The sequence below is a fragment of the Ptychodera flava genome, chromosome 2, assembly GCF_041260155.1.
Source record: "Ptychodera flava strain L36383 chromosome 2, AS_Pfla_20210202, whole genome shotgun sequence".
Classification (NCBI taxonomy): domain Eukaryota; kingdom Metazoa; phylum Hemichordata; class Enteropneusta; family Ptychoderidae; genus Ptychodera; species Ptychodera flava.
The window spans coordinates 19583445-19608303 of NC_091929.1; the positions used below are offsets into that span (position 1 = coordinate 19583445).

The 24859-nt window shown below is 39.7% G+C and overlaps 1 protein-coding gene and 1 long non-coding RNA gene across 2 annotated transcripts; both read right to left on the reverse strand.

Annotated features, from left to right (window-relative positions):
* Nucleotides 1–383: 383 nt before the first annotated feature.
* Nucleotides 384–5138, reverse strand: LOC139116280 (trace amine-associated receptor 7d-like). Its single transcript, XM_070678890.1, has 2 exons — nt 4392–5138; nt 384–2745 (listed from the first exon to the last, which is right to left on the reverse strand). The coding sequence occupies exon 2, from the start codon at nt 2528–2530 to the stop codon at nt 1520–1522; it is 1011 nt and encodes a 336-aa protein (XP_070534991.1). The 5' UTR covers nt 2531–2745; nt 4392–5138; the 3' UTR covers nt 384–1519.
* A 2282-nt stretch (nt 5139–7420) lies between these two features.
* LOC139116288 (uncharacterized) lies at nt 7421–21683 on the reverse strand. Its single transcript, XR_011548273.1, has 5 exons — nt 21579–21683; nt 19455–19554; nt 16046–16208; nt 13409–13505; nt 7421–8002 (listed from the first exon to the last, which is right to left on the reverse strand). It is a non-coding gene; the product is annotated as an uncharacterized lncRNA (long non-coding RNA).
* Nucleotides 21684–24859: the final 3176 nt, after the last annotated feature.

Sequence of the window (24859 nt, forward strand, 5' to 3'; positions counted from 1 at the left end):
GTTTGAGTTTTATCGTGAAGACTGCACTGTACAACATTGGGGACAAACAAACTGTGTCTAAAGCGAATGAGTTCATCAAAGAACCTTAACACATTTTGTTGAAGGACCTTAACACGTTTTATCGACAGACATAACACATTTGTTCAAGGTTCATCGGTATGTGATATAGCCCTGTCGCGTGCACCGACAAAGCCCGCTACAACATTCTTTCACACTACGCGTCGCTTTTGTGAGCACCGAATCGTACCGGGTACATGCAGGGTGTTATCTGTGTAGCAATGGCTTCAAACACCGACTGAAGTACACAGTTTTTTGCACAATCGTACAAGTAAAAACACAAAAAAAATACAAACAACACTGTAACGTTTTTTTTGGACATTATATAATTTAATACTTGGCCATTCATTCTCGATCTAGAGTAGACTCTACGCAAAAGTTTGGAAGAGAAACATGCGACGAGCCTTTCTCTAAAACGTCAAGTTTTTCCATGACAACAGCGTAGGAACTTGAACAGCCCATCAATGGAAAAGGTTCAAGTGCAACCAAGGATGTTGCTAGGTATGCTGTAAATAGGTTTTGGATGAAAATGGTCTACTGTTATTGCCGTGGAGAAATCGCCAAGTAAACTTGTCGCAATGGATTGTTGCGGTGCAATTAAATATCAAAACGCATTAAAAGCCATTACATCATACAACATGACCTTGTGGTGTGTTATAAAACACCTATAACCTGGTATTTATTCGGGCTATAGCGCCCCTATATCACCCCTCGTGGCCATGTGTTACCAGAAACACATCGCTATATCACTCGGCCTTAGGCCTTGGAGAATACCGATGTGTTTCTAGTCACGCACGGCACCTCGGGGTAATAAACGGGCGCTATAGCCCACATGACCGGGTAACAGGTGTTTATTATTATCGTGGGATGTTATACTTGCTTGGTCTTTATCGCCGTCCCTCCACCCTTATATGTGTCAGATAAACTTTTTTCTACATAGCAAAAGCCTACAAAGATCATTTTGTTGATCTGCGGCTTACTGTTGGAAACATTCGAAGGTACGACAAGAAAATTTGTTTGGAGGGAACTCGAAAAATTTTCTGAGTCCGACCCCTCTCCATAAACGAAAAAAATGTTGAACAATCTTTGATTCAGCTGTAAAAAGTCGTCGCACAGACACATACGCAGCTAATTTTGGGATTTGAGTCGGCGAACATAGAATTGGCAGTTTTGACAAACGAAATCTTGACTTTCACTCGGACGACCTATCGATTCTGAAACCAGTGACATAGAGTGGCAGCTTCGACCATGGAGTGCTCAGTGCGCCGGACGACTATAAATCGGTGACATACTGACACTGAATCTATTCCTCCTCTGCTTCATCATCGTAGAAATTACCATCACATGAACCACAATAATTCTCAGGATTATCAAAATCATCAGGCACTTTCTCAAGTTTTGCATTCTTATGTCTCTTATTTGCTGTACTGGTCTTACATTTTTTACAAATCAAAATTGTTCACTACGGCTGCGGGGCAATCGCTGTGCGGTCACACGTTAGAAATTTGCGGTAAGCGCGACGAAAAATGACGTTGGAGGCGTGTACCACCGGAGTGACGATGCTGTATATGTAGAGGACGAGCTGACAGAGCAAGTGCTTGTAGAAAATATCTGGCATGTGTCCATATAATGCTTCGATGAGGATGAGAAATGTGGATGGAGAGTAGAGAAGGAAATACAACAACACCAAGTGAACTCCTTCCTTGATTGCTTTGATCTCATATCGACTCAGAAAAGACGGTCTTGATGAGTCATATGTCGGCCTGGACGACGCATGGATTCTTTTGACCTGTTGGCGCACAACTGCTGCGATCTTCAGGTTCGTGTACACGAGGACGACCAAAGGGAAAACAAACAGCATCGATAATACAAGAACGTTTACTGGGTTGAATGTGGATGGCGCGAATAAATCGTTGCTTGTCGCCGTCAAGGACAGCGAGAACAGGGCAGTGACCAACCAGATGACAAGGACGCCGATCAAAATTCTGGATTTTGTGAAAAGCCGAGTGTGTTGAAAAGGGTATTGTATATATATATACTTTTCAAGAGAGAGAGCTACGAGGGCCATCAGGGTGCCGAAGTTGCAGAAGCCACCGGTGACTTTGAAGAGTTGCTTCGCGAACGCGGAATATCGAAACCAATCGTTGTGCTGAATGCAGACGACACTAACTGGTAGTAACAGCACTCCTTTGATGATGTTAGAACATGACAAATTCAGAATCAGAATGTTGTGCACTTTTTTGTGAAGCGCCGAGAAGATGCAAACAGCTACCACAACAGGCACGTTGGTGAGGATTATGATGAAAGCTTGCAGGGAGTACGCCGTTGAGATCAGGAAAGTCTGACTTGCCGTGAGGTCTTGGTAGCTCCCCGTCTCCCCGCTCGCAGCAGTATCTGTCAAGTTTTCCGTCGCACTGCCATTCGCCATGCCGCCAAGTTGCAAAAGCGTTGAATTGTCGTCGTTCGATACCATAACGAAAGTCGAGGTTTTTCTCCGTGCCTTTCTTTCCACTGGGCGGCTGCGGTAGAGCTGAAGTATAGCTGAAGTAACCTGGCGACATTCACATGCAGATCTGCTCCCCGCTCCCAAAACTGCGCAGAATAAGAATATGATGCATCTGTTTTGTTGCCATGGGAAAGGTTATTCAATATCCGATGACGCTGAATAATATGCAAATTTATCCATTTCTGTGAAGGGAAAGAGCAAAATAAGATGCAAGATTCTGTTGCCAAGCGGCAAAAGGAATGGTGTCAGATTTTGATTAATGAATGAAGTTACGAAATATTAGGAGTAACCGCTTCGAGATGTTTTATATGTTTACAAATAAAAAGACTGACTTACAAAATTATTTTATGTAAAATTAAACATCGCTACCACGATCGTAAGCATCTCACAATTGCAAAAGTTAAATTTCCTTGTGATATGCATAAAATGTCTCCACACTGTGGTCCTGTTATGCAAGCTTGAGTCGATTTTATGTTAATGTCGTAGTCAAAGTTACAGATTAGAGGGCGAGGTTCGTTTGTAGATCATGAGGGTGAATGACGTAAATCTAAAGCTGTTAATCCCTTGAAGTACTGCGATTGTAACGATCAGCGTTTCACGTGCAAAAGTCTAAACAAGGAAAATGTCTTGAGGGGTATTTTTCCAGGGGAACTCCTAAAGAATGGATTTACGGGTATGTTCCACACGAATGGGATCCTTTTTCATACCCCCTAAATGTGGGTCGACTTTTCATCCCAAAAAATATAAACGGGGGTTGATAAGATGAGCACATATTTTAGGAAACATTCATATGCAATAGAATACCAAAAGATAAACTGAAGATATATTCTCCAAATTTGTTGAGAAAGTCTCTAATGGTTGACAAATGTTTTGGCTACATATGTGTAGGTGTTTTAAACTTCAGTGACACACCCCTATGTGAAAATAATATGAGCACACCTCCAACCCGAGGCATTTTATTGTTCATAAAACAAAATAAGTTATTTCACCGTTTTACCAAGTGAACCACTACAAACTACCTTTCCACTAGATAAAACACCGAGTCATATTGAGAAGGTAACCTTGACTCAATTATGCTAATATTTGGGGGTTTTTTGTTTTTTTTGTTTTGTTTTTTGGGTCCAAGTTTCACTTCAGAGTATTTTTACCGATTGATGCAAGAATTGACATGAAAGCAAAAGCGACCGGCAGGCGGCAGTATCTGATCGTATCCCAAAACAGCATCGCCTATATTAATAGATTTTTTTACTGAAATCGAGTATATATCGGAGAAGTGCCCCGAGGTATGCCGAATATCAAATATTATATCATACCAGTATATTGATGGCGCAACTACAGCGATCTGATAGGTCGAGACGCGAAAAGAACCGTGGTATATTCGTGATATACCACGGCTGGCACACGCGCGAGCTCTCGGCAAGAGCCAAAATCCTTTCCTTGACGTTCTACGGTAGAATTTCAATATACTGTTATGATATAATAGCAATAAACCACACCCAGCGAAGGTATACCACTCGATTTTGACCATTTCACTTCATACATGCACTTGCTATCGCTCGTGCATATATGGCGTGAACTGGTCAAAATCTCGTGGTATACCATCGCTGGGTGTGCTTTATTGCTTAATTATGTCCACCTGGAGGTAATATCGTGATTAAATCTACGCGAATTTACACTAATTTGTTGTGTTTTTTGAGCAAAGTAAAAGAAAATGTTGTTGTAATATCTAAGGAACGCCTCATTCTGTGAGAAACCTTTACAAATTACAGTGTGGCTTCAGTACTTGCCATCTGCAAGTCAATATTTGAGATAATTCGATGCAACTTACTGTAATTTATATGGCAAACACCAGATATCTCATAATTTCCTCCATCCGCATAGAGAACTCTTTTCCAGCGTGTCATAAAAAATAACCAAAACAGGGAAAATATTACTTGAGCTTCAGTCCGAATGAACCATTCAGCTGATCAGTAGTGGGTGACTGTTGACAGCTTGAGGTGTCTGTCCTAACGTGTTGGCTCTTCAGAGTGGCATTCATACGATAATTACGTCATCAAAGCTTCTGTTTAACACACTTTGAAAGCTAGATAATTTGAATTCACGTTCAAATGCTCTTACAGGTAATTACATACAGGTGGGTTGCTAGGAGATATTTTCCTTTTTGTTTTCATGGTGTGGGATTGCTTGGCTGCGGTAAAATTTAATTTGCCAATAAGCTTACTCATTCCGGATAAATTAAAGCACAGCCGTTGGTCCGGGAAGGTAACTCATTTTTTGAAAAAAGGTCACTGCCCTAAGTCGAAAATAGGAAAGAAAAGTTAATTGAATTTCATCGTATATTTAAGGTGGCGTTGCCCTTGACGTTGCCACTTAACCGATACTTAAAGGGCGTTGAACTTGTGACTAGTACATATTTATCAAAGCAATATTTCTTATCAAAGATGACATGAAAACCCCATCATACCATATATTTTCTAAAAGCAGAGAGTCCAAAGTGCATGGTAGCAATGGTCTACTCAAAGGATAAGGGGGCACATATTTTGGGTAAAAACCCTCATTTTTGCGTTACTGGTAATTAATTCAAGTAAACAAATAATTTAAAAATATATTTGAAAAAAAAAACATCATTGTGGGAAGAAAAGAGGCTGTAGGAATATTTAAATGAACCGATATTTAAGAGAGGGTAATCCAAAAAAAGGTGAACACAAACGTCACTCGCAGTTGTGTACCTCTAGTATATATGTATTAAAACTGGTACTTTCTCACACCCATAAAGGCCATAAAGGTTAGCACAGAACGACTTCAGCCACTTTGCTGTGTAAAGAGAACGTTGCGTGTTTACCAGTGGTACAAATATCTTGACCATACATTGACCCTATCGTCCAGTGGAGCATGTTTTCATGTTTATGCTGCACTCTACAGACAATAATTTAATTGGCAGTCATGTGTATTCTCCAGCCGAGACACCAAACCCTAGGCGGCTTGTCAAGACTGATCAATACCTGTTATCTCAGACAGACCATATGGGTCTGCTTTAAGTACATCTAAATTGGACGACAGAGTGACTTCAAGTGGAACTGTATGCACATGTTGACTGGGCACGAGGTTTAAGCTGAACATGTACTTCCTAGAACAATTCTCTGATATGGTCTCAAGAAATACATCATGACTGTTTGAGATTCACAGTGATAGGTTTCAGACGAATAAGACGTTTTCTTGTTTTACACTAAAATAACAAGTGAATATAAGATCGTTTACATGATATTCCAACGTGTATATTTTACGGAGGTAGCCGGTTTACTTGACCGGCTATGAAGTCAATTTTTCCGGGTACTTTTCAGAGCAGTGTCCAGCTGTTTTGGAAAACCTGACATTGAGTTTATCATCACCGCCTGTATCCTTCTTACCATGTTTGTCATCACATAGGCTGTGTATAAAAATGCATAAAATTGCTCTAAATGTTCTAAATTTTCTCCCTTGTCCCTTTCATCCTCCCAAAACACTGCAGCTAGCAGGCCACCTTTATGTCTCTCGTTGCCCCCTACAGACAAAATATGAGAGAACCCTGCGTTTCAATTTGATTGATCTAGTATTTGCATACAGTCATCATGTAAAGTTTCTTTTCACCGACAAGAGGAAATGATCCGGATTTAATATCATCAAGTGTTCAGTTTTACATTTTGCCAAGGAAAAGCACGCGTTTTGCCTTTTGCAAAAAAGTAAATAAGGAGCCTGTCAGAAACCTCTGCGGATCGAACGTATATTTTATATCGGAAAGGAGTTACTTCAAAATATGTTTATAGACAGCAGGGATGTATTTTTAAATTGTAAGGGATAAATAACAAAATCAGGATTTTCCTGATTGTTCCCTCAAGAGTTATTTATGAATGCAGTCTAAGGGACCGTTCAGTTTTTACGGCCGGGGGGCCGGCAAAATCCAGGGGGGTCATCTTAATTTTGGAATCCGCAAAGGGGGGGGGGTCATCGCTTTTTCACTGGTAGGAAAGGGGGGTCACCACATTTTCAAAAACAATAAAGTTCACTTTATGCCATGGCCATGATCGACCCTCTTTTATACCTTCGGCGGCCCACTACAATAAATATACATTATGTATTACCCATGACCCTCTTAACGGGCAGATGCCTTTGGTGGCCCACTCCAATTAGGTTTACTTCATGCAATGGCCATGATTGACCCTCTTTACCGGCGGGCCGCCTCCGGCGGCCCACTACAATAAATTGACTTTATGTAATACCCCACGGCAATCTTACCGTAAAATTCCCAATTGAAGCCGCGGCTTGTATTAGAAACATTTTTGAAGGACCCCTGGGATCACGCACTGAATGGCCACGCGCCTTCAGCGGCCCTGTCCAGTAAAGTCTACTTTATGCAATAGCCATGATCGACCCTCTTTACCGGCTCGCCACCTTTGGTGGCCCACTAGAATAAAGTTGACTTAACGTAATGGCCCATGACCCTCTTAACCGGAGGGCTGCCTTTGGCGAACCACTCCAATAAAGTTTACTTTATACATTGTCCATGGACATGAGTTGTCTATGGAAATGAAGTTAAAAATTGCCTTTCAGTCATCCTAATTAACAGACGTTTCAATGGATGTGGCTGAGAAGTTTGTGCACTGGCATCTCTGCTACACAAATAAAGTGCGCCGCGTACCGGAGTTCAAATCCAAACCATGCAGGTAAATATGACATATGGGTTTTGGTTATTTTTCAGGGGGGGGGGGGGTCATCAATTTTTTTCGTCTGACAAAGGGGGGGGGTAATCTTTTTCACAAAAAATGCGGGGGGTCTATATTTTTTTGAACACCGGCGACAAGATGTTTCAATCTAATGGATAAAGTGTGCGTCCTTCGCGGAAGTGAATTCAGCGTATATCTTGTTTCATAAGGCTTGTTTACAGGACAGTTCTTTATATACAGCCCTTGAACCAGCTGGTCATTTTTGTGTGGTCACATTTACCTTTTTATGAAATGCTTAATTGATGCACGTCATTTCATTGAAAATATTAACCCCTCGTTCGATTACAAAGCTAAGGCAATGGCTTCATAAAAGCAAGTGTTAATAATGAACACATGATACTCCGTCGCTGGCTTTCTGCCACAGCTTCTAAAGTTTCGAAATTTTATATAGTCATTATTAGAGTTTTCAGTATATACTCGAATTATAATGAACTTATTTGTCGCCATTATATCGGAGTGTCTATGAGTTTCTCAATGCGAAATGAACTCCTTGTATAACTTCCATCTCGCGGAAATGGTTTCCACTGACAACATATTTGGCCAGGTTACAGTCATTCCATGCAGGAGACGACAGTCAAAACGACTGTCGAGAGGAGCCATACAAAGTTGGTCCGCTGTGTGTAACCAAGATTACTTGTATTACAGAGATCCGAGTCGCAACAATCCATACATACGATTCCTGCGGGATAAAAAAGTGTACACCATGAATTCAGACGATTTTCAAGCGATTTTGGTTTTTAGTTTGATCATGCTGGCATTTAAGTCAGCCTCAAGGTACTAATTTATCATAAATTGTAATGACAATGTGGAATAGCAGTAAGTCATCCACATTGTTTTAAATGTCGATTAAATTTCCGGTTTTGGTTACAACCGCGTAAATTTCTTTCAAGCTTACAGTAATTTTTATTTTGCCCAATATTGTTAGGTTGTAGGTTCACCAAGGATGCCATAGTCTTCAAAGAAAACACTGTTGATTTCTTATACAAAAATGCTACATACTGCAAGGTGTTGTCCCTTTCTCCTCACTTCTTGTGTTCATAAAGACACCTCGTATATATACAATCTGCACTGTGGTTATTTACATACAATTACCACCTCACCATTAGTGCCCCTTCCTATATGGCCAACGTTCATATCAATGGCTAAGACAATAAACATCAGAAATATGATTTACTTGTTTGATTTCTCACAGTCAGTATCGCTGTCGTACATCGTTCATAATTCTGAACCTGGCCGTTGACCTTTATGTAAAAGTGACATCAAAATGAGCGACCTTTGTAACAACTTGCTAAGCCAACTAGGGAGTCAATTTATGAGAGAGCCGACTAGGGAGAATTTATGAGAGCCAACTAGGGAGTCAATTTATGAGAGAGCCGTCATTATTTACAGCCTGCAAGAGTCAGAGGAATTTCATCGGAAACTCCGAAATTTCGAGTAACCACCCTCCTGCTAACCATGATGGCTTTGAGTAGACCCCCCCTCTCTAACTCAGAAATTTTAACTGCCCCCCGTTCACACTACTAGTACTTAGAAAAGTAAAATATCACTACATATATTTATAAAATTTACAAAAATACAGCAATAGTAAAAACCTTTCAAATCCTGGTATACCCTGCTGGATTATCAGCGGTTATCTCATGACGGTTGGAAAAGGTGAAACCAACAAAATGAAGTTCAAAGTCACATCAAAATATAGAAAAGTTCGCGCTATAACCAGTATCCAATCATATAGTATTGTTTACTTTGGATAGGTACCATGACTGGATTTTTACTAGGATGTCTGACAGGCAGAATTTGAAAGTACAGGGGGAGAACACTCAAGAGGCTGAAGGGGATTGTTTCGGAGGGGGTGCCCCTTATCTTTCGTGGAAAACTTTGATAAATTTATGTTGCAGTCTGACGCAATCTGAGAGACGTTTTCAAATTGGTTTATTACTTGTAAAATTGTTAGAACACTCCAAGGGGGAGAGCACGAAAGGGGGTGTCCCCCCTCTCGTATCGAAAATTTTGAGAAATTGATGCGTCCAATGGTGCAATCAGTGAGGGGTGTCAATATATTATGAGCCAAAATTTGAGTAACTACGCTTCTTTCTCTAAACATTTTGAGCAAATTTTTGAGTCACCCCCCCTCAGATTCCTCCCACCCCGGCCGTAAATAATGACAGCTCCCTAACAATCACAGTTGAATGCGGCATTTTTTCAATCAACAGAGTGTATATAGTCACTACCAATCAGAATACAGAAGTGAAAGTGTATCGATTGATCCCTGGGATTTCAATGAATTTTTAGCAGTATTCTTTGGATTTTGTCTGTATATGTCTCCTCCGAACAGCCGGGGACAGCACAGCTTAAATGAGGGGAAACCGAGTAAATTTCTATGAAGTTTTGACAGAATTTATCGGAAATAGCGCTTGAAAACTGTCCCGTATATTTGTTGGCTGCAGACAGCGTAAGCACACTCTGGGTGCGCTATCCAATTCGGAGAAAGAAGAAAGGTCGCATACACTGAATCTTAGTCTATTCCCATGATTTCCAGCCGGAGTATTTTTGCCTTCAGAGATTTTTGGGACTCCGGTAGTATGGGCGAAGGCAAAAATCTCCGGTTAGGGAATAGACTAATTGAATCTTTAATGGAGTGATACACTAATTGAATCTTTAATCGAGTGATACACTAATTGAATCTTTAATCGAGTGATACACTAATTGAATCTTTAATCGAGTGATACAAATCTATTAATTTAATATTTCTTAGACTGTTCGCGCCTGGTGAACGTGCGCCTCTATTTTCGAAAGCCAAGTTCAGCAATAGCCGGGGAGCAACGGCCGAAATTCATTGGATAATTAATTGAAGCCACTAATTAACTGCAACATACTTGAAATAGTCGTTTCATCGCAGATAAGGAGAAAAACTTGTCAATCAACTCTTCCAACCTTACTATGTAACCAACATCTGGTACATTTTATGAGGCCAGCTCGTGTCACGTTGCACAAATTGCCAGCACGTTTCACTTCAATTTCAAGGTTTATTTATTTCCCAGACTTGTAAAGGTCAGCCGTTCCATATGGAAGTTGAGAAATATGTAACACCTAATGCTTTTTACAGTTTTCTTTCACAAGGCGGAGGGGTATCTCCCTTTGCTTGAAAATTTTTCTGGGATTTGTTCTGATTGAGAGGACTATAATAAATTATGCAAATTTAGGTTATGCAAATTAAGATTTTCCAAGGTATTAGCATAGACTTCTACTGTCTATGGTATAAGCAAAGTTGATATTAAAGGGCGGTGGTCGTCGCGCAGCGCATACCCGTGAGGGGTCCCCCTGTTGAAAACATATCCAAGAACGCCACAGAAAGCTACGCGTTGATTACAATGTTTGCGATATTGCCACCTGTTATAACGGCGTCCGATATGTCATAAGCCTTCCATCTTACCAAACTTATCACATTTGATCATGAGTTTCTTGAATCGGACTGGGCTACTATTTATGTATATCGCTCGAGGGAACTTGAGAGCACTTGCCCGTGCGCCTGTTAACATGCCTACACACTATCAAATGATCGGCCTGTAGTCCACGACATCACGAGCAAAGACGAGAGCTTATATTTTTGGAATTTCTCCGAAAAGTTGATTCCACTATACATGATATACATAGTCTATTAAGAAACTATGAATATTTTTTCCAATACAAAACTAGCTAAATATGTGTTTATGGGCGATTGATTATTGATATTAATGTACTTGATTAAACTAGGGTGGTTACAAATGGATGTTTGTGCAAGAAATTTGATTTTGGAATTTCACCGAAATGTTGATTCACTATACATGGCAGTCTGTGAGGAAACTATGAATAACTTTAAGTAGATTTTTATCAGATGAGGGGGATTCACACAATTCAATCACGCATTTGAAAAACATTGAACACCCTGTCCTGTGTAGAACAAATCGGATAATGAGACGTGGGTTGGTCGAGTAACAAGTACACTACTTGTGCTCGGGTAAGCCTAATTCAAGATTAATGAGTCACGATTCAAGATTCACAATTCACGATTCACGTTCTGCAGTAGAGGCAGATCTAGGCATTTTCACTCAAATCTACTTTATCGATCATGAACACTGATAAATCACAATAATACGACTTCAACAGCGCCTGCTATATGCATGAAGTGGTGACCTACGATACGTGTTTGTTGCCTTACTTGGGTATTTTCGTCAGTTTAAGCTATATGTCGCGCACTGTACCAAAATCTCGTGTATACCCTCTTGCGGAGGGGCTTATTGCTATTATATTATATTAAATTGTGTATTGAACGAATACTAGCGTCATTTTAAATTTTTTCGATGTCAACTTTCGTCGCAGTCACCAGGAGTAATCCCATTGTTATTTTGAACTTTTTGGTCTACATCGTTAGAACATCCTCGTCTGTTAAAGCCTAAACTTTGACAAAGAATAAGCTTATCTGACATACCGTTACTGTGAGGAAGTGTCAATTTATTTGTGTATGAACGAATACTAGCTTCATTTTAAAGAGCTGTTTGTCGCGTTTCGACTCCCGCTGAATCAAGCAAAAGTGCACGGTGCGCCGTTGCCCCAATGCTATGATTTGCGTACATCAAACCCAAATGTTCTGCTTCAGAGGTGTCTTTCATCATTGACCCCAACTTATTTTCACCAAGAGGTAAGTTACAGACCCATACTTTTATCTGTGTATCGAAATTTGGACTTCGGTCTTTGAAACAAAGCGGACCGTTTCGGATTGAGTTTAGATCGCTTCGTTCAAATGCACCGACTGGGCAATTTTTGAAAATGCTCGTTTAGGGGCCCGTTTTACCACTGCTAAAACAATATTTTAGCATGGGTGGAATGAGCTCTCGTCCAATCAGAATGGCGCATGGTAGCATGATATAATATAATTTCAATTTTCACTGGCATAATATAAAACGAAGCATGTAACTGACTGCACTTACGAAAATTAAGGGAGTATGCGCCTCGAAAGTGAAAGACTTAAACTTTTGCTCAAACTTTCCGTAAAGAATATTTCAATCATTCTCTTTCAAAATCAAGAATAAAAATTGGGTTCAATGTGCAAATTTTGGAACTTGAGAAACAAATTGCTAAAGATTTACCGATAATTGAAATTAAAAATGGCCGCCATCCCTGTGTTAACTCTATGCAGGAAAAATATAATTTCGATTTTCGGAAAACTAAGCCGATAAAAAGTTTTCTTACACCAAGAGCTTTAAAATGAACCCCCACAAGTGGTACAGCAGAAAACAAATGAAAATGTTTGTGAGTCCAAATATCTGTCGCCGAGGCGCGTTTTACCTTAAGCACGACAAGCCACAGTCCTTTGGACATAAACGACTGTAGCTGTCGCAATTTTGGATTGGCCATGTTATGACTTCTAAGCAAGTCTTGAGTGTTCATTGGTACGAATTCACAAGTTAGGTTAAAACACTGTCCGTGTAACGGTCAACTATATTCACAGAAACCTGCCCTGAATATCCACTCATCTTTTCAAGTCAAACTAAGCTTTATTCTCTCAAAAAATTATTTAATTTTGAATAATAAAGTAAACCTATGAGGGATGGATCATAAGACCTGCTGAGGAGATTAAAAGACTGACTTGCAATTTTTCAAATTCCAAAATTTGACAAATATGATATTTTATCAGATTTGCACAGCATGCATGCTATTTTGTTTCCAAATTTACGTATCCTTTCATGGTAGATCTTCCTGTGAATGCATTTATTTTCCAAAAATGTGAGTAGCTGCAAAACATTTTTCAACGTTTGTTCTCTTCAAACCTATCCCCCTATAGTTCACACCACCACACCCAAATTCCAATCGTCCGTTCCTTAAAATACATGCAGGTTTGGTTGTGTTTGTATTATGTAAATGAACTGTTAGCGCAGCGCCTCTCTGATAGTTAGTAAGTGACGAAAGCGTCGATAACGTCTTACAAAAGTAGATCATTGATAATTCGATTGGTTAAAAGGCATCAGTGTCTTTTAGGTGTGATGTTATTTCCCCGCTGAGTCCAGGCGATGACGTCACACAAAAGACTGATTCACTTTAAATCCGTTACCTGGGCTCTGCCTTTTGCAGCCGCTCCAACAGAACGTTCTGTCTATGCATCCACGTGCAAATTGTGCAACAAACATGTAGTTCATCGTCCTGCTCACCTATCGAAGGAAAGTAGAGGGGAAAACATGTCAGTAGGGACGAGGGTAGTTTATGGAGTAGCGGGTGACAAATCTAATAATTATGTCTACAACACTTTGACAGCATTCCACTCACCATTAAGGGAATTATGGCCGTGGGTGGGCCGGCGAATTCTTCCTGGGCATCAGTCAAAATAAGTGAACCCTCCCCTGCCAATTGCTCCCCCAAATTGATGACCTTCTTTTCAGGATGACACAAATTTCGTGACCCCCCCCCCCCACCACCCACCCAATGCTTGAGTAAGTACTGATACAATTTTGAATGATAACACTGGCCATTACCGGTACATAAGTATATAACATCAGTGGAAAAGAGATTTTTTCCGAGATCTGCTTTTCTTCCCTAACTTGTATACACTGTATACTGTGTCTCGGAAGGTTCAAAAAGTTCTCCATCACTTGTGCTGCAAATAGCACTGATCATGATTTCAGGTTTTAAATAATTGTAGCTGGACGTGCGTGACTTCGGACTCTACTGCTTGAAATTCGGACAAATGTTGTTCGATTGTTGCATCCGTGGCTGTTGTTGCAGCTTGTAGTCTGAGCCATGAATTTGTGTGACCCTTAGTATCCTTTGTAACACTAGCAGGTTTTGTTTTTATCGTTCTTGCAGAAAATATGGACAAATATTTATTTTTGCATGTTAATGAGAGACAAATGACGTCATTTGCGATCAGCGCTATTTAATGGAGTACAACATCATCATTCTCTTCCTCGGCAAAAAGCTCTGAGTCTGATATGTCACCTTCACTATCTTATTTTGAACAGTTTCAAAATAATTTATGATCTTATGTGTTTTCAAGTTTTCTATTCTTTCCTGAGTAAATCAACTTGATTCTGTCTCCTTTGTTTCCTTTGATTGAAAGATTGTGATGAATTGAGTATTTATTTAGACTGGCCCCCAGTCTCAATTGGCTTTTCTTGGCAGCAGTAAGCCATCGTGTTCAACACCATGCCTAGCCTCAGCATACTTAAGAGTATGCTGTTCTGTTTTGATTTTATGCCCGCAGACTTGAAACAAGTCTAGTGTATGTTCAGTTCTTGTTCTTGATTCGATGAGAGATTTTAGGAAGAGAAGTTCTAGCGAAAGTTTTTAGTCTTTAACTTTTGAGGTACGTACAACCTTAAGGTAGTATGCACCTCGAAAGTGAAAGACTTAAACTTTTGCTCTAACTTTCCTCAAGGAATCTTTCAATCATTCTATTTCAAAATCAAGAATAAAAATAGAGGGTCAACGTGCAAATTTTGGTACTAGAGAAACAAATTACCCAAGATTTACCGATATTAGAAATTCAAAATGGCCGCCATCCCTGTGTTAACTCTATGGAGAAAAATAAAAAATTTTCGAATTTCGAAAAACTAGGCCGGTGAAAAGTTTTCTTTCACCTAGAGCTTTGAAATGAACCCCTACATGTGGTATATCAGAAGAGAATTGTAAAAGTTTGAGAGTGCGAATGTCTGTCCCCGAGGTGCGTTCTACCTTAAAGGGCCAGTAGCTGTAACTTTTGATGATTTTTTCACTATTTTTCTTTTTTATATTGATTACAGTTTCCAGTCCTACTCCCAAAAGCACGTTGGGATATTCAGCTTGTCATCTCAGCCTCTTTGAATTGATATAATATTTTACGTCAGTTTGCTCGTTGTGTAGTGTGCTGTAGGGATTGTCTTTTCACTTGTTTCGGTCATCTTATGTAGACCTTTTTGCGATTACTCTTGGATAAACTCTTCATAAATAAATAAAAAATAAATTAATAAATAAATAAATAAATAAATAAATAAATAAATAAATAAATAAAATCGTTTCATTATTTCTTGTCCGAGGATTGTTCTAAAACTTAGAAACCAGGAAGCTGGTAGGAAGACCCATGTTTCAGCAATTTCCAATTGGTACCTAGAGAAATGGTGCTTTGACAGTTCACAGTCAGATGGATTAATTTTTTTGAAAACGTCCACTTTTACGCTTAGCTTAGCAGCACAATATATTTAAACCGATTTCTGGATGCATTGGTTTAGAGAAATGAAATGAAATAAAATGTAATTTAGGGGGCAGTGGACCAATCATAGATTGCCGACAAGCAAAGAATTCTGCATCACAAAAATTATGAATTCTAGGTTCGGACCAAGAATTAAATCTCAGGAGGAATTGTCAAAATGACAATGAAATCATTATTTCTACTTTAAATCTGATGTAATTTTATTAGTAGGGAGTGCGTGCATTAATTTTACCGATAATCCTCTTTGTCCATTCCAGTCATAAATATATGTGTGTTATATTTTCAAACGCCATTGTCCAAGAATTGTTTTTGATGATAACAAGAATCTTAATACTCAATTTAATTGATTATGTGATTTGTTACAAGTCCCTAAGACCTAACGGTCTATTTCTTTTTGCAATACGAACTGACAAATCAAAGGTCGACGCCAAATTACGAAATTTGGAGGCAGGGAAAAAAGTCACATTTAAACTAGTGGCAGCAATGTTGTCCAGTTCATATACATACGTAGCAAATGGGGTCGCAAATGACGTCACCGGAGAACTTTGACACTCAAAATGGTAGATGGATCCGTTCTGGAAACCATATTGACAGTTGGCAGAATTTTTACCCTCTGGGTCGACGCAGACGTAACAACTCAGTGAGCTGACGCTTGTAACCATGGCAACGCCTGTGGGAGAGAAGGAATAATGACGCGAATGACGGTGGTCAAAGTATGAAGAATGAACTAAAGCCAGGATGGGAGCAAACCAAAGTACGATTCAGAGATTTTTAGGGGAGTCCGCCCATCCTACTTTTTAATTTTGATAGATAAGTATCCGGATGAACAGTTCCGACTGGCATTGCCTCCGCAAAAAAGAGAATGCACGATCTCCTTCCGTGAATTCGAAAAACTAAGCTTCCTGGTTTAACGGATCCTTGATTAAAGATAAATCCTCCGACACCTTTCTCTCCAATATGAAAGATATTTATTGCATAAAGTGTTTGACAACATTCAGGTTGCCTTCTCGGGGTAAAACGATGGATAAAAATGCGCAATACAAAAGTCAATACAAAGTTGGCGCAGCTGGAGAAAAAGGCGCTCCAATCTTCCTTTATGAAACCTATAAGGGTATTCTTAGGGGCCCTTTTTTGGCTTTGCCAAGCAACTGGACCCTCTAGGATGATGTTTAATTTTGAAATTGATCAGTGTGTTCCCACTTTTCCACAGTCTTGCTTGAGAGTTCAATGTCAGAGTTTTATGTCAAAAGTGCAAGCAAACGAAATCGAATTTTTTTACTCTCGCATGTCCACTTAGGTGCTTTAAATACAATTCTTTGTTTTCTTTACGCGTACTGGTAGGTTTTAAGAAAAAAATTAAGAAAAAAACCCACAATGTTAGGGCCCTGTCACACCTTGACGATTTAGCCAGTGTATGCCGACGAATCAAAATTCCTCTAAAAGCTGGCTTGCTGAACTTACGATGTATTTTCAATTTTGGGCGCATGAACGTACTCGTGGGTTAAAAATAAGTTTTGGGTACGCTAGACAATTATCTCGACGCATTTCGACTTATGAGTAAGATACAAGTAACGTGTGTGAACGTGTGTCAGCGAGCGCATAACCTACCTAAAACTTATGGTCTGCGAGTGCGGGACGTATGAGCCATACCCTGGCATACGTCGAAAATTAAAGTTTTGAGCATGCACAAAACTTTTCGACGACCTCGGCGTATTACGACGTATACCAGCGTGCTTCAGCGTGCTGCTAACTTTATTACACAAAACTTACCCATAACGTATTCGACGAACGCCCAGCGTATTCGTCAAATTTTTCATACGTTGGCATACGCTGGCTAAATAGTCAAGGTGTGACAGGGCCTTTAACACTGTTACAAATAAAAATATTATTTTTCCAAAAGAAACCAAATAAATAAAAAAATGAGTTTATGTTAATACACTGGTGTTTTTGTCTGTCTTTTTTGTCTGGCTGGCTGGTAGGTTTTTTCAAAAATCCAAGGACGGCAAACAAAGAATTTTCTTTACGTGGCCTTACGATAGTTCGTGTCTCGAAAATGAAAGATCGCTAAAACTTTCCTCAAGCAAACTTTCAACCATTTGCATTCAAAATCAAGAATAAAAATCTTTGAACCAGAGAAACAAATTACCCAATAGTTACCGATATTTCAAGCAAAGCATGCTTCAAACTTAGGGAGATTACTTTAGCCTCAAATTCCCAAAAGAATTTTATCAATCGGTTTGTCTGGATCAATTGTCAGATTCTCATTGAAGGTAAAAGTGTTTTCTACAAAGAATTTTATGAAGCTGGTTTTGTTTATGTCAGAGAATTTTTTGACAGATCTGGAAAAGTTCTGGATTGGAATTCTGTAAAAATAATATTCCACAGTGTAATTTTATGAAATGGTGTAGTAAAATTAATTCTTTTCCAAGGCAATGCAATGGAAAGTTAATATTTTTCTAATGTCATAGAACTTGACACTGAATAGGATACTATCTGTATCACCTTCCCAGGAGTATCTTATAAAAGATTGTAAAACAAAATACTGTTAACTCGGGTTTTTGTTTTAAAGTACTATATAAGGCCAAAATCACAATATTACTTCGATCATGTTATCAAGCCAGACATGAAAATTGGGATTACATCTATAGACTTCCTTTTAAGCTTACTTTAGATTGTAAATTGAGGAGTTTTCAATGGAAATTGACTCATAATGTTCTTATGACTAATAGTCGTTTGACTAAGATGATTCCTTCGAAATTTCCATCTGTTGCATGTACATTTTGTGGAAAGGAAGATGAAACAATATTGCATTTGTTTCAAACTGTGAAATCATTTCAAACTTCTGGCAAACTTTTCTTGATGAGTGGGGTGATTATTTTCATCTTGATGCCATGCTCACTTTGGAACAGATACTTTTTGGTGATAGCTCCTTAACTAAATTATTGAATTTTATGTTGCTTGCTGCTAAACGTTTCATCTAGATTTACAGATGTCAAACAAAAAACCTACTATTGTACACTTTAAAACTTTTATATGTGATATTCACGAAACAGAAAGGTATATAGCTACACGCTCAGTAAATTAAATAAACATGTTAAAAATGGGGAGATATTTTAGAGCTATCATGAAAGCTTTCAAGGAGACAGAACATAACTGCCGTTTTTGTAGTTGTTTGTGTAATCATTCTTATGTGCATCATTTATCATTAAATATGATTTTCCACCTTCCAGTACCCCTAAAAAAAGAATGTCATGGGGGCGATTTGTATTTGGATGTTTACAATGAAGTTATGAATGCAATAAAAAATATTTACTGATATTTGAAATTTAAAATGGCTGCAATCCCTGCGTTTACTATAGGGGGACATAAAATCCCGAGTTTAACAAAACAAATCCTGTTAAAACTTTATTTTCTCCACAACCTTCAAAATGAGCTCCAACGAATGGTAGGCGAAATGAGCATGGTAACAGTTTGAGAGTCCGAATATCTGTCCCCGAGTCGCGTTCTACCGTAACTGCTACTAGCAGATCCAAGTACGTAGAACGCGACTGAGGAAGTTTTTAGGACACTCACAGTTTTACAATATTCATTTGTTTTATGTTGCTTGTACGGACACGTTTTCAAAATGGCCGCCATCCGCGTCTTACTCTATGTAGAAAAAGTCAGTTTTATATTTTCACAAGACTAAGACGGTGAAAACGCTAGTTACTCCGCGAAATTCAAACTGAACCCACACAAGTTGTAGACAAAAATATCGTAAAGGTTTGGGAATCCAAATATGTGTGCCCCGAGGCGTAATCTGGACTAAAATGGTACCTTAGTTGATTGAACACAATTCAAAATTTGACTGAACAAAGAAAACCAGCGATGAGCTGATTAGTTTTTTTCACCGTGTAGATACACAGAAACTACTCACCAAGATACATCAATCCAAAACTGCCTCTCATGTTCCTTATCACACCGGTCTGACGTCGACTCTCCTTACACCATGTTGACGTCGGTGGCGCTGCTGAAAACTAAGCCAGCAAAAGGTAAGAATAAACTTGGTCTGCCGTGCTTGAGTTCGAATTAACCGCGGATAATTCGAGCTCAAGCACGACAAACCAAGCTTATCCCGTTTGATCGATGCCCGTTCCTCCCTCTCCCTAAAAGGAAGCTTTGAAGAGCGAAAATCTGACGACGGAATTATGATTTGAAGTTTCTCCGAAGTAATGATAAATAAATTGGTGAAATAGGTAGAGGGAAGTTTAAACTATGGTATACTGATAGGTTTTTGCAGAACAATTATTTTAAAACACAATATTAATCTTGGCGTGATTGAGTATCACGCATATACACGATTTCTATAAGGTAACCGCGGCATTTAGTTTGTGCGAATTTGCGCTCTTTTATAGTCGAAGAATGTTGAAATAACTTCAATAGAGTTAAACGCCCTCCCTTCGTCCCCTCCCTCCCAACGAAATGAGGTTCGTTTGTCGTGCACTACTTTTAGTTATAAACGGCCTATAACGCTGCTGTGCCATGCGCATTTCGCAGACATTGAACAGATTTTAAAAATTCGTCAAACAAGTCACGTAGCCGGCATTACGCTGAGTGCAACGACCCTTTATATCATAATTTACCCCTGCGTGTCTCTGTAATTTTTGTTTTACTGAGGTTATCTAGAAACACTAACAATTAAAATTTACTCCAAATCCCGGCCGGAAATGTGCCGAGCACATGTGCACAGATACTTACAGATTCTTTTGTGCCAGTCTAAGCATAGAGGTATGACAACAAAAGTTGTACCTCCAGGCTCCATGGATTCAAACACTGGCAACAACAAGTGGCGCATATCTCTGCTCGCCATTCAGTTCGATGAAGTAAAACATGTTATTTTATTTAAAGAAATCTATTGTGAGCGATTAATTGTTTTGCGAAAGGGTCTATTTAACCCTCTGAGTGCTGTAATAATTGCCCACCAAAATTTTAGTGCAACATTTTTACCAATTTTTATGAATTTTTCTATAATTTTTTGATAATTTTGGACCAAACGGACATCACATTTGTTTGGCTACAGTTTGTTATCAAAATTTTTACAAAAATCTGAAAAAAATGACTGGAGTATGTTTTCTAAAGGTGACAAATTGACTTTGGCGCTCGAAGGGTTAAAAAGCATAGACTCCATTCATACACTTCTGTAGTTTGCTGCGCGAATTGTCACGCCGACCACCTTGTTTGTCAAAAGAGCCACAAAAGGAAGGAGTATTGTCATGGTTACGGGAAGAGACAATGCCCCATTATTCTAAGACTGCGCTTCCGTGTGTCATGGACCAGCTCGAGCGAAGATACCGCTACATACATCATGTGTGTACAACATTTCGCACCATCTCGAGATATTTCTACGGTTTTTTTTTTCACGATCAGACTGTGTGATTGCACCTAAGTCAAAGATAATTGAACTGGGGACATTTTGTTCGACAATTTTGCATAAATGTTAACGATGCTCACTGTGATCCAGTTGTGATTGTAACTTTATATTTGTAGGAAATGTTTTGAACACACACTGAAAGGTAACCCGAATTAACCAGAGTCCTTAATATGTGGGTTACGATAGGGCGTAAAATTTTTTTGAACAGATATTCAAATGCGCTCTATAGTGAACCCCCACTCCTATACAATCTGTCATGTAATGGCCCACACGCACGCGAACGAGCCACTGCAAATGTGACACAACGGTCCTCCACCGGTGTCGAAGGCACAACGTCAGTCAACCATTGTCTGCACTGTCTGAGGCGTAACTGTATCTTTTTGAAGAGCAACATCTTGTTTGTGCGGGTCGCTCTCGCCCGTTATCCCACTGGATACATGTAGTTTCACAATTACTGTCGAATAGAGGCGTTATTGCCGAGATGTATGGACGCGTTCTATACTGTCATCACTGAACAACAGAACAACATTGTTGATGTGTTATTCGTTCATGCATAGGTTTATGTTGTTTAGCGCACTACTTCTCTGGAAGATTAAACTAGCGTAATGTGACGTAAGGTGAAATACTGACCGTTTTTCAGTTGTTCGTGGGACCAGTTTCACCCGTAAACGTAGCTACCAGTCCGAGGCAGTTTTATAAAGTCTCGCACTCTTACGTATGCAATATTTAAAGCAATTTTTTCATTACGTAACGTTTCGTAAACATAGCCGGCAAATGTAAATAGGCTACAATGGGTAACATCAGTTTTGAAAGCCATACAAGGAAATACGATGGAATGTGATGGTAAGTTGAACCTGGAATTTGCCAACAATCCCGTATCAATTTTACGGCTCACACATTTTGACCGAGATACGCTCATTCGCAATACAGTTGCATAAAAACAAGGACAGGCACAGAATGATTTTCAAATTATTCATATTTATGAGTACAAGTGAAAAAAATATTTTATGCAGGAATGGTTAATGTTTAACGTTGACCTCCGATTAAATTATCCTGTGACAAGAATAGAATTACTGTTACTGAGTGTGAATTGCAGGCATATTATCTGAACTCATTCGATGTTCGAGAAGAGATGTCTCCCTCAAGCGTCCCCGCCCATCTATCAGTCTATCTGTATGCGTCGGTTAGTCAGGCTGCCTGTTCGTCTGTCTGTCTGTCTGTCTGTCTGTCTTGTCTGAGAAATGTTTTTCCTCGTGGGAAATATGCCAAAAGAGAGGGTTATGTCGGCTACAATCCAACCTACCGCCTGCCCGGCCCATAGACGTGTGTAGATACACGTCGTTGGTTTGACTGTAATGATAATAATTTTTTATTGCTTGCTTGTAAATATAGGATTACATCACATTTGTTTGCGATAAAAGTGTAATAGAAATACACACTTTTCTTTTTATGTATGTGCACACGTCTGCGGGCGCACGTAGTCGCAGAGTGGACTTGCAGCCAACAACTGCCTATGGCCTGACGCCATCGCTAAGGGAGCGTTCAGTTTTTACGGCCTGGGGGGGGCCGGCAAAATCTTGTCGCCGGTGTTCAAAAAAATATAGACCCCCCTGCATTTTTGTGAAAAAGGATGACCCCCCTTTGTCAGACGAAAAAAATTGATGAACCCCCCCCCCCCCCTGAAAAATAACCAAAACCCATATGTCAAATTTACCCGCATGATTTGGATTTGAACTCCGGTACGCGGCGCACTTTATTCGTGTAGCAGAGATGCCAGTGCACAAACTTCTCAGCCACATCCATTGAAACGTCTGTTAATTAGGACGACTGTAAGGCAATTTTTAACTTCATTTCCATAGACAACTCATGTCCATGGACATTGTATAAAGTAAACTTTATTGGAGTGGTTCGCCAAAGGCAGCCCTCCGGTTAAGAGGGTCATGGGCCATTACGTAAAGTCAACTTTATTCTGGGGGGCCACCAAAGGTGGCCCGCCGGTAAAGAGGGTCGATCATGGCTATTGCATAAAGTAGACTTTACTGGACAGGGCCGCTGAAGGCGCGCGGCCATTACCATTATTCAGTGCGTGATCCCAGGGGTCCCTCAAAAATGTTTCTAATACAAGCCGCGGCTTCAATTGGGAATTTTACAGTAAGATTGCCGTGGGGTATTACATAAAGTCAATTTATTGTAGTGGGCCGCCGCAGGCGGCCCGCCGGTAAAGAGGGTCGGATCATGGCCATTGCATGAAGTAAACCTAATTGGAGTGGGCCGCCAAAGGCGTCTGCCCTTAAGAGGGTCATGGGTAATACATAATGTATATTTATTGTAGTGGGCCGCCGAAGGCGGCCCGCCGGTAAAGAGGGTCGATCATGGCCATGGCATAAAGTGAACTTTATTGTTGGTATTATGTTTTTGAAAATGTGGTGACCCCCCCTTTCCTACCAGTGAAAAAGCGATGACCCCCCTTTGCGGATTCCAAAATTACGATGACCCCCCCCCTGGATTTTGCCGGCCCCCCCGGCCGTAAAAACTGAACGGTCCCTAAGGGAGACGTTTCACTTTTATCACGGTTCGGGTGATTTCCAGCCTGAGCGACAGCCATGCTGTGACTGTGAATACAAGTTCTGCAATTACCACACAGCTATTAGCGATGATGGCTCGGGCGAAAACGAGGCGTCACGTGATCAGCAATTTTCGGAAACGCCGCGTCGGCTATTAAAAACGGGGAAGAAGTGAACTTTCTGGTGCGATATCGCGTCATGATACTCCCTGACCGGAAGTTTCGGACTAAATCATTGCTCATAGTTTCTTTGTATTTCTTATCGGCAGCAACCATCGACTTTAATAATTGTGCAGCATTGGAAAACAGGAAACTCGCCGGAGGAAACTCCCTGACCTTTGACCTGTACTTTACTCTCATTGTCTTCGGAGCAAGCTTTGTGATATTATTCTGATTCCTCTGCAAGTTCATATCCGTCCAGCTCCGTTCATGAATTTATGATGTAAAATAAACATGTACTCATTTTATTAAGAAAACCTCCCTGCATGTTGTATGTATGTATGTATGTATGTATGTATGTATGTATGTATGTATGTATGTATGTATGTATGTATGTATGTATGTATGTATGTATGTATGTATGTATGTATGTATGTATGTATGTATGTATGTATGTATGTATGTATGTATGTATGTATGTCTATGTATCTGTCTGTCTGTCTGTCTGTCTGTCTGTCTGTCTGTCTGTCTGTCTGTCTGTATGCATGCATGCATGCATGCATGCATGCATGCATGCATGTATGTATGTATGTATGTATGTATGTATGTATGTATGTATGTATGTATATGTATGTAGTGTAAGTGTTTGTGTGTATATGTGCGTACGTATGTCTGAGTGATAGTATATATGATACAGCGTATGTATATGTATGTATGTATGTATATGTACGTAGTGTAAGTGTGTGTGTGTATGTGTGCAGTGCGTACGTATGTCTGAGTGACTATATATGATACAACGGCAAATAGCCAGAGGTGTCAAAGATTGTCATCAGTTGTTTTTTATCTGTGCTGCTAAGGTCATTGGTACTTTTAACGAGCCTGTTTCATTCTTCCACGTCAGTGATAAGATATGATATTAAAATGTGACCTTTCACATCATGATACAATTCTACATTTTTATATTTTCCATTTGTTAATAAAGTTTTAACGGTGATGAAAATATGAGATAAAAATCCACGTTTTGCGACGATGCTTGTTTGACCCAAGTCGTAGTGTAAAGGAAAAGAATACAGAGTGTGAGGTTATTTTGAGTTCAACTACAGGGGTCCAGAGACAGACGATTGTCAGTCTGTCCTGGTCGTGCAGAAGGTTGCAAGCGAATTCAAAATATCCTGTTATCTCTCACTGT

Coding starts and splice junctions, on each gene's coding strand:
- LOC139116280 (XM_070678890.1), bottom strand. CDS start 2,530: ATGGTATCGAACGACGACAATTCAACGCTTTTGCAACTTGGCGGCATG.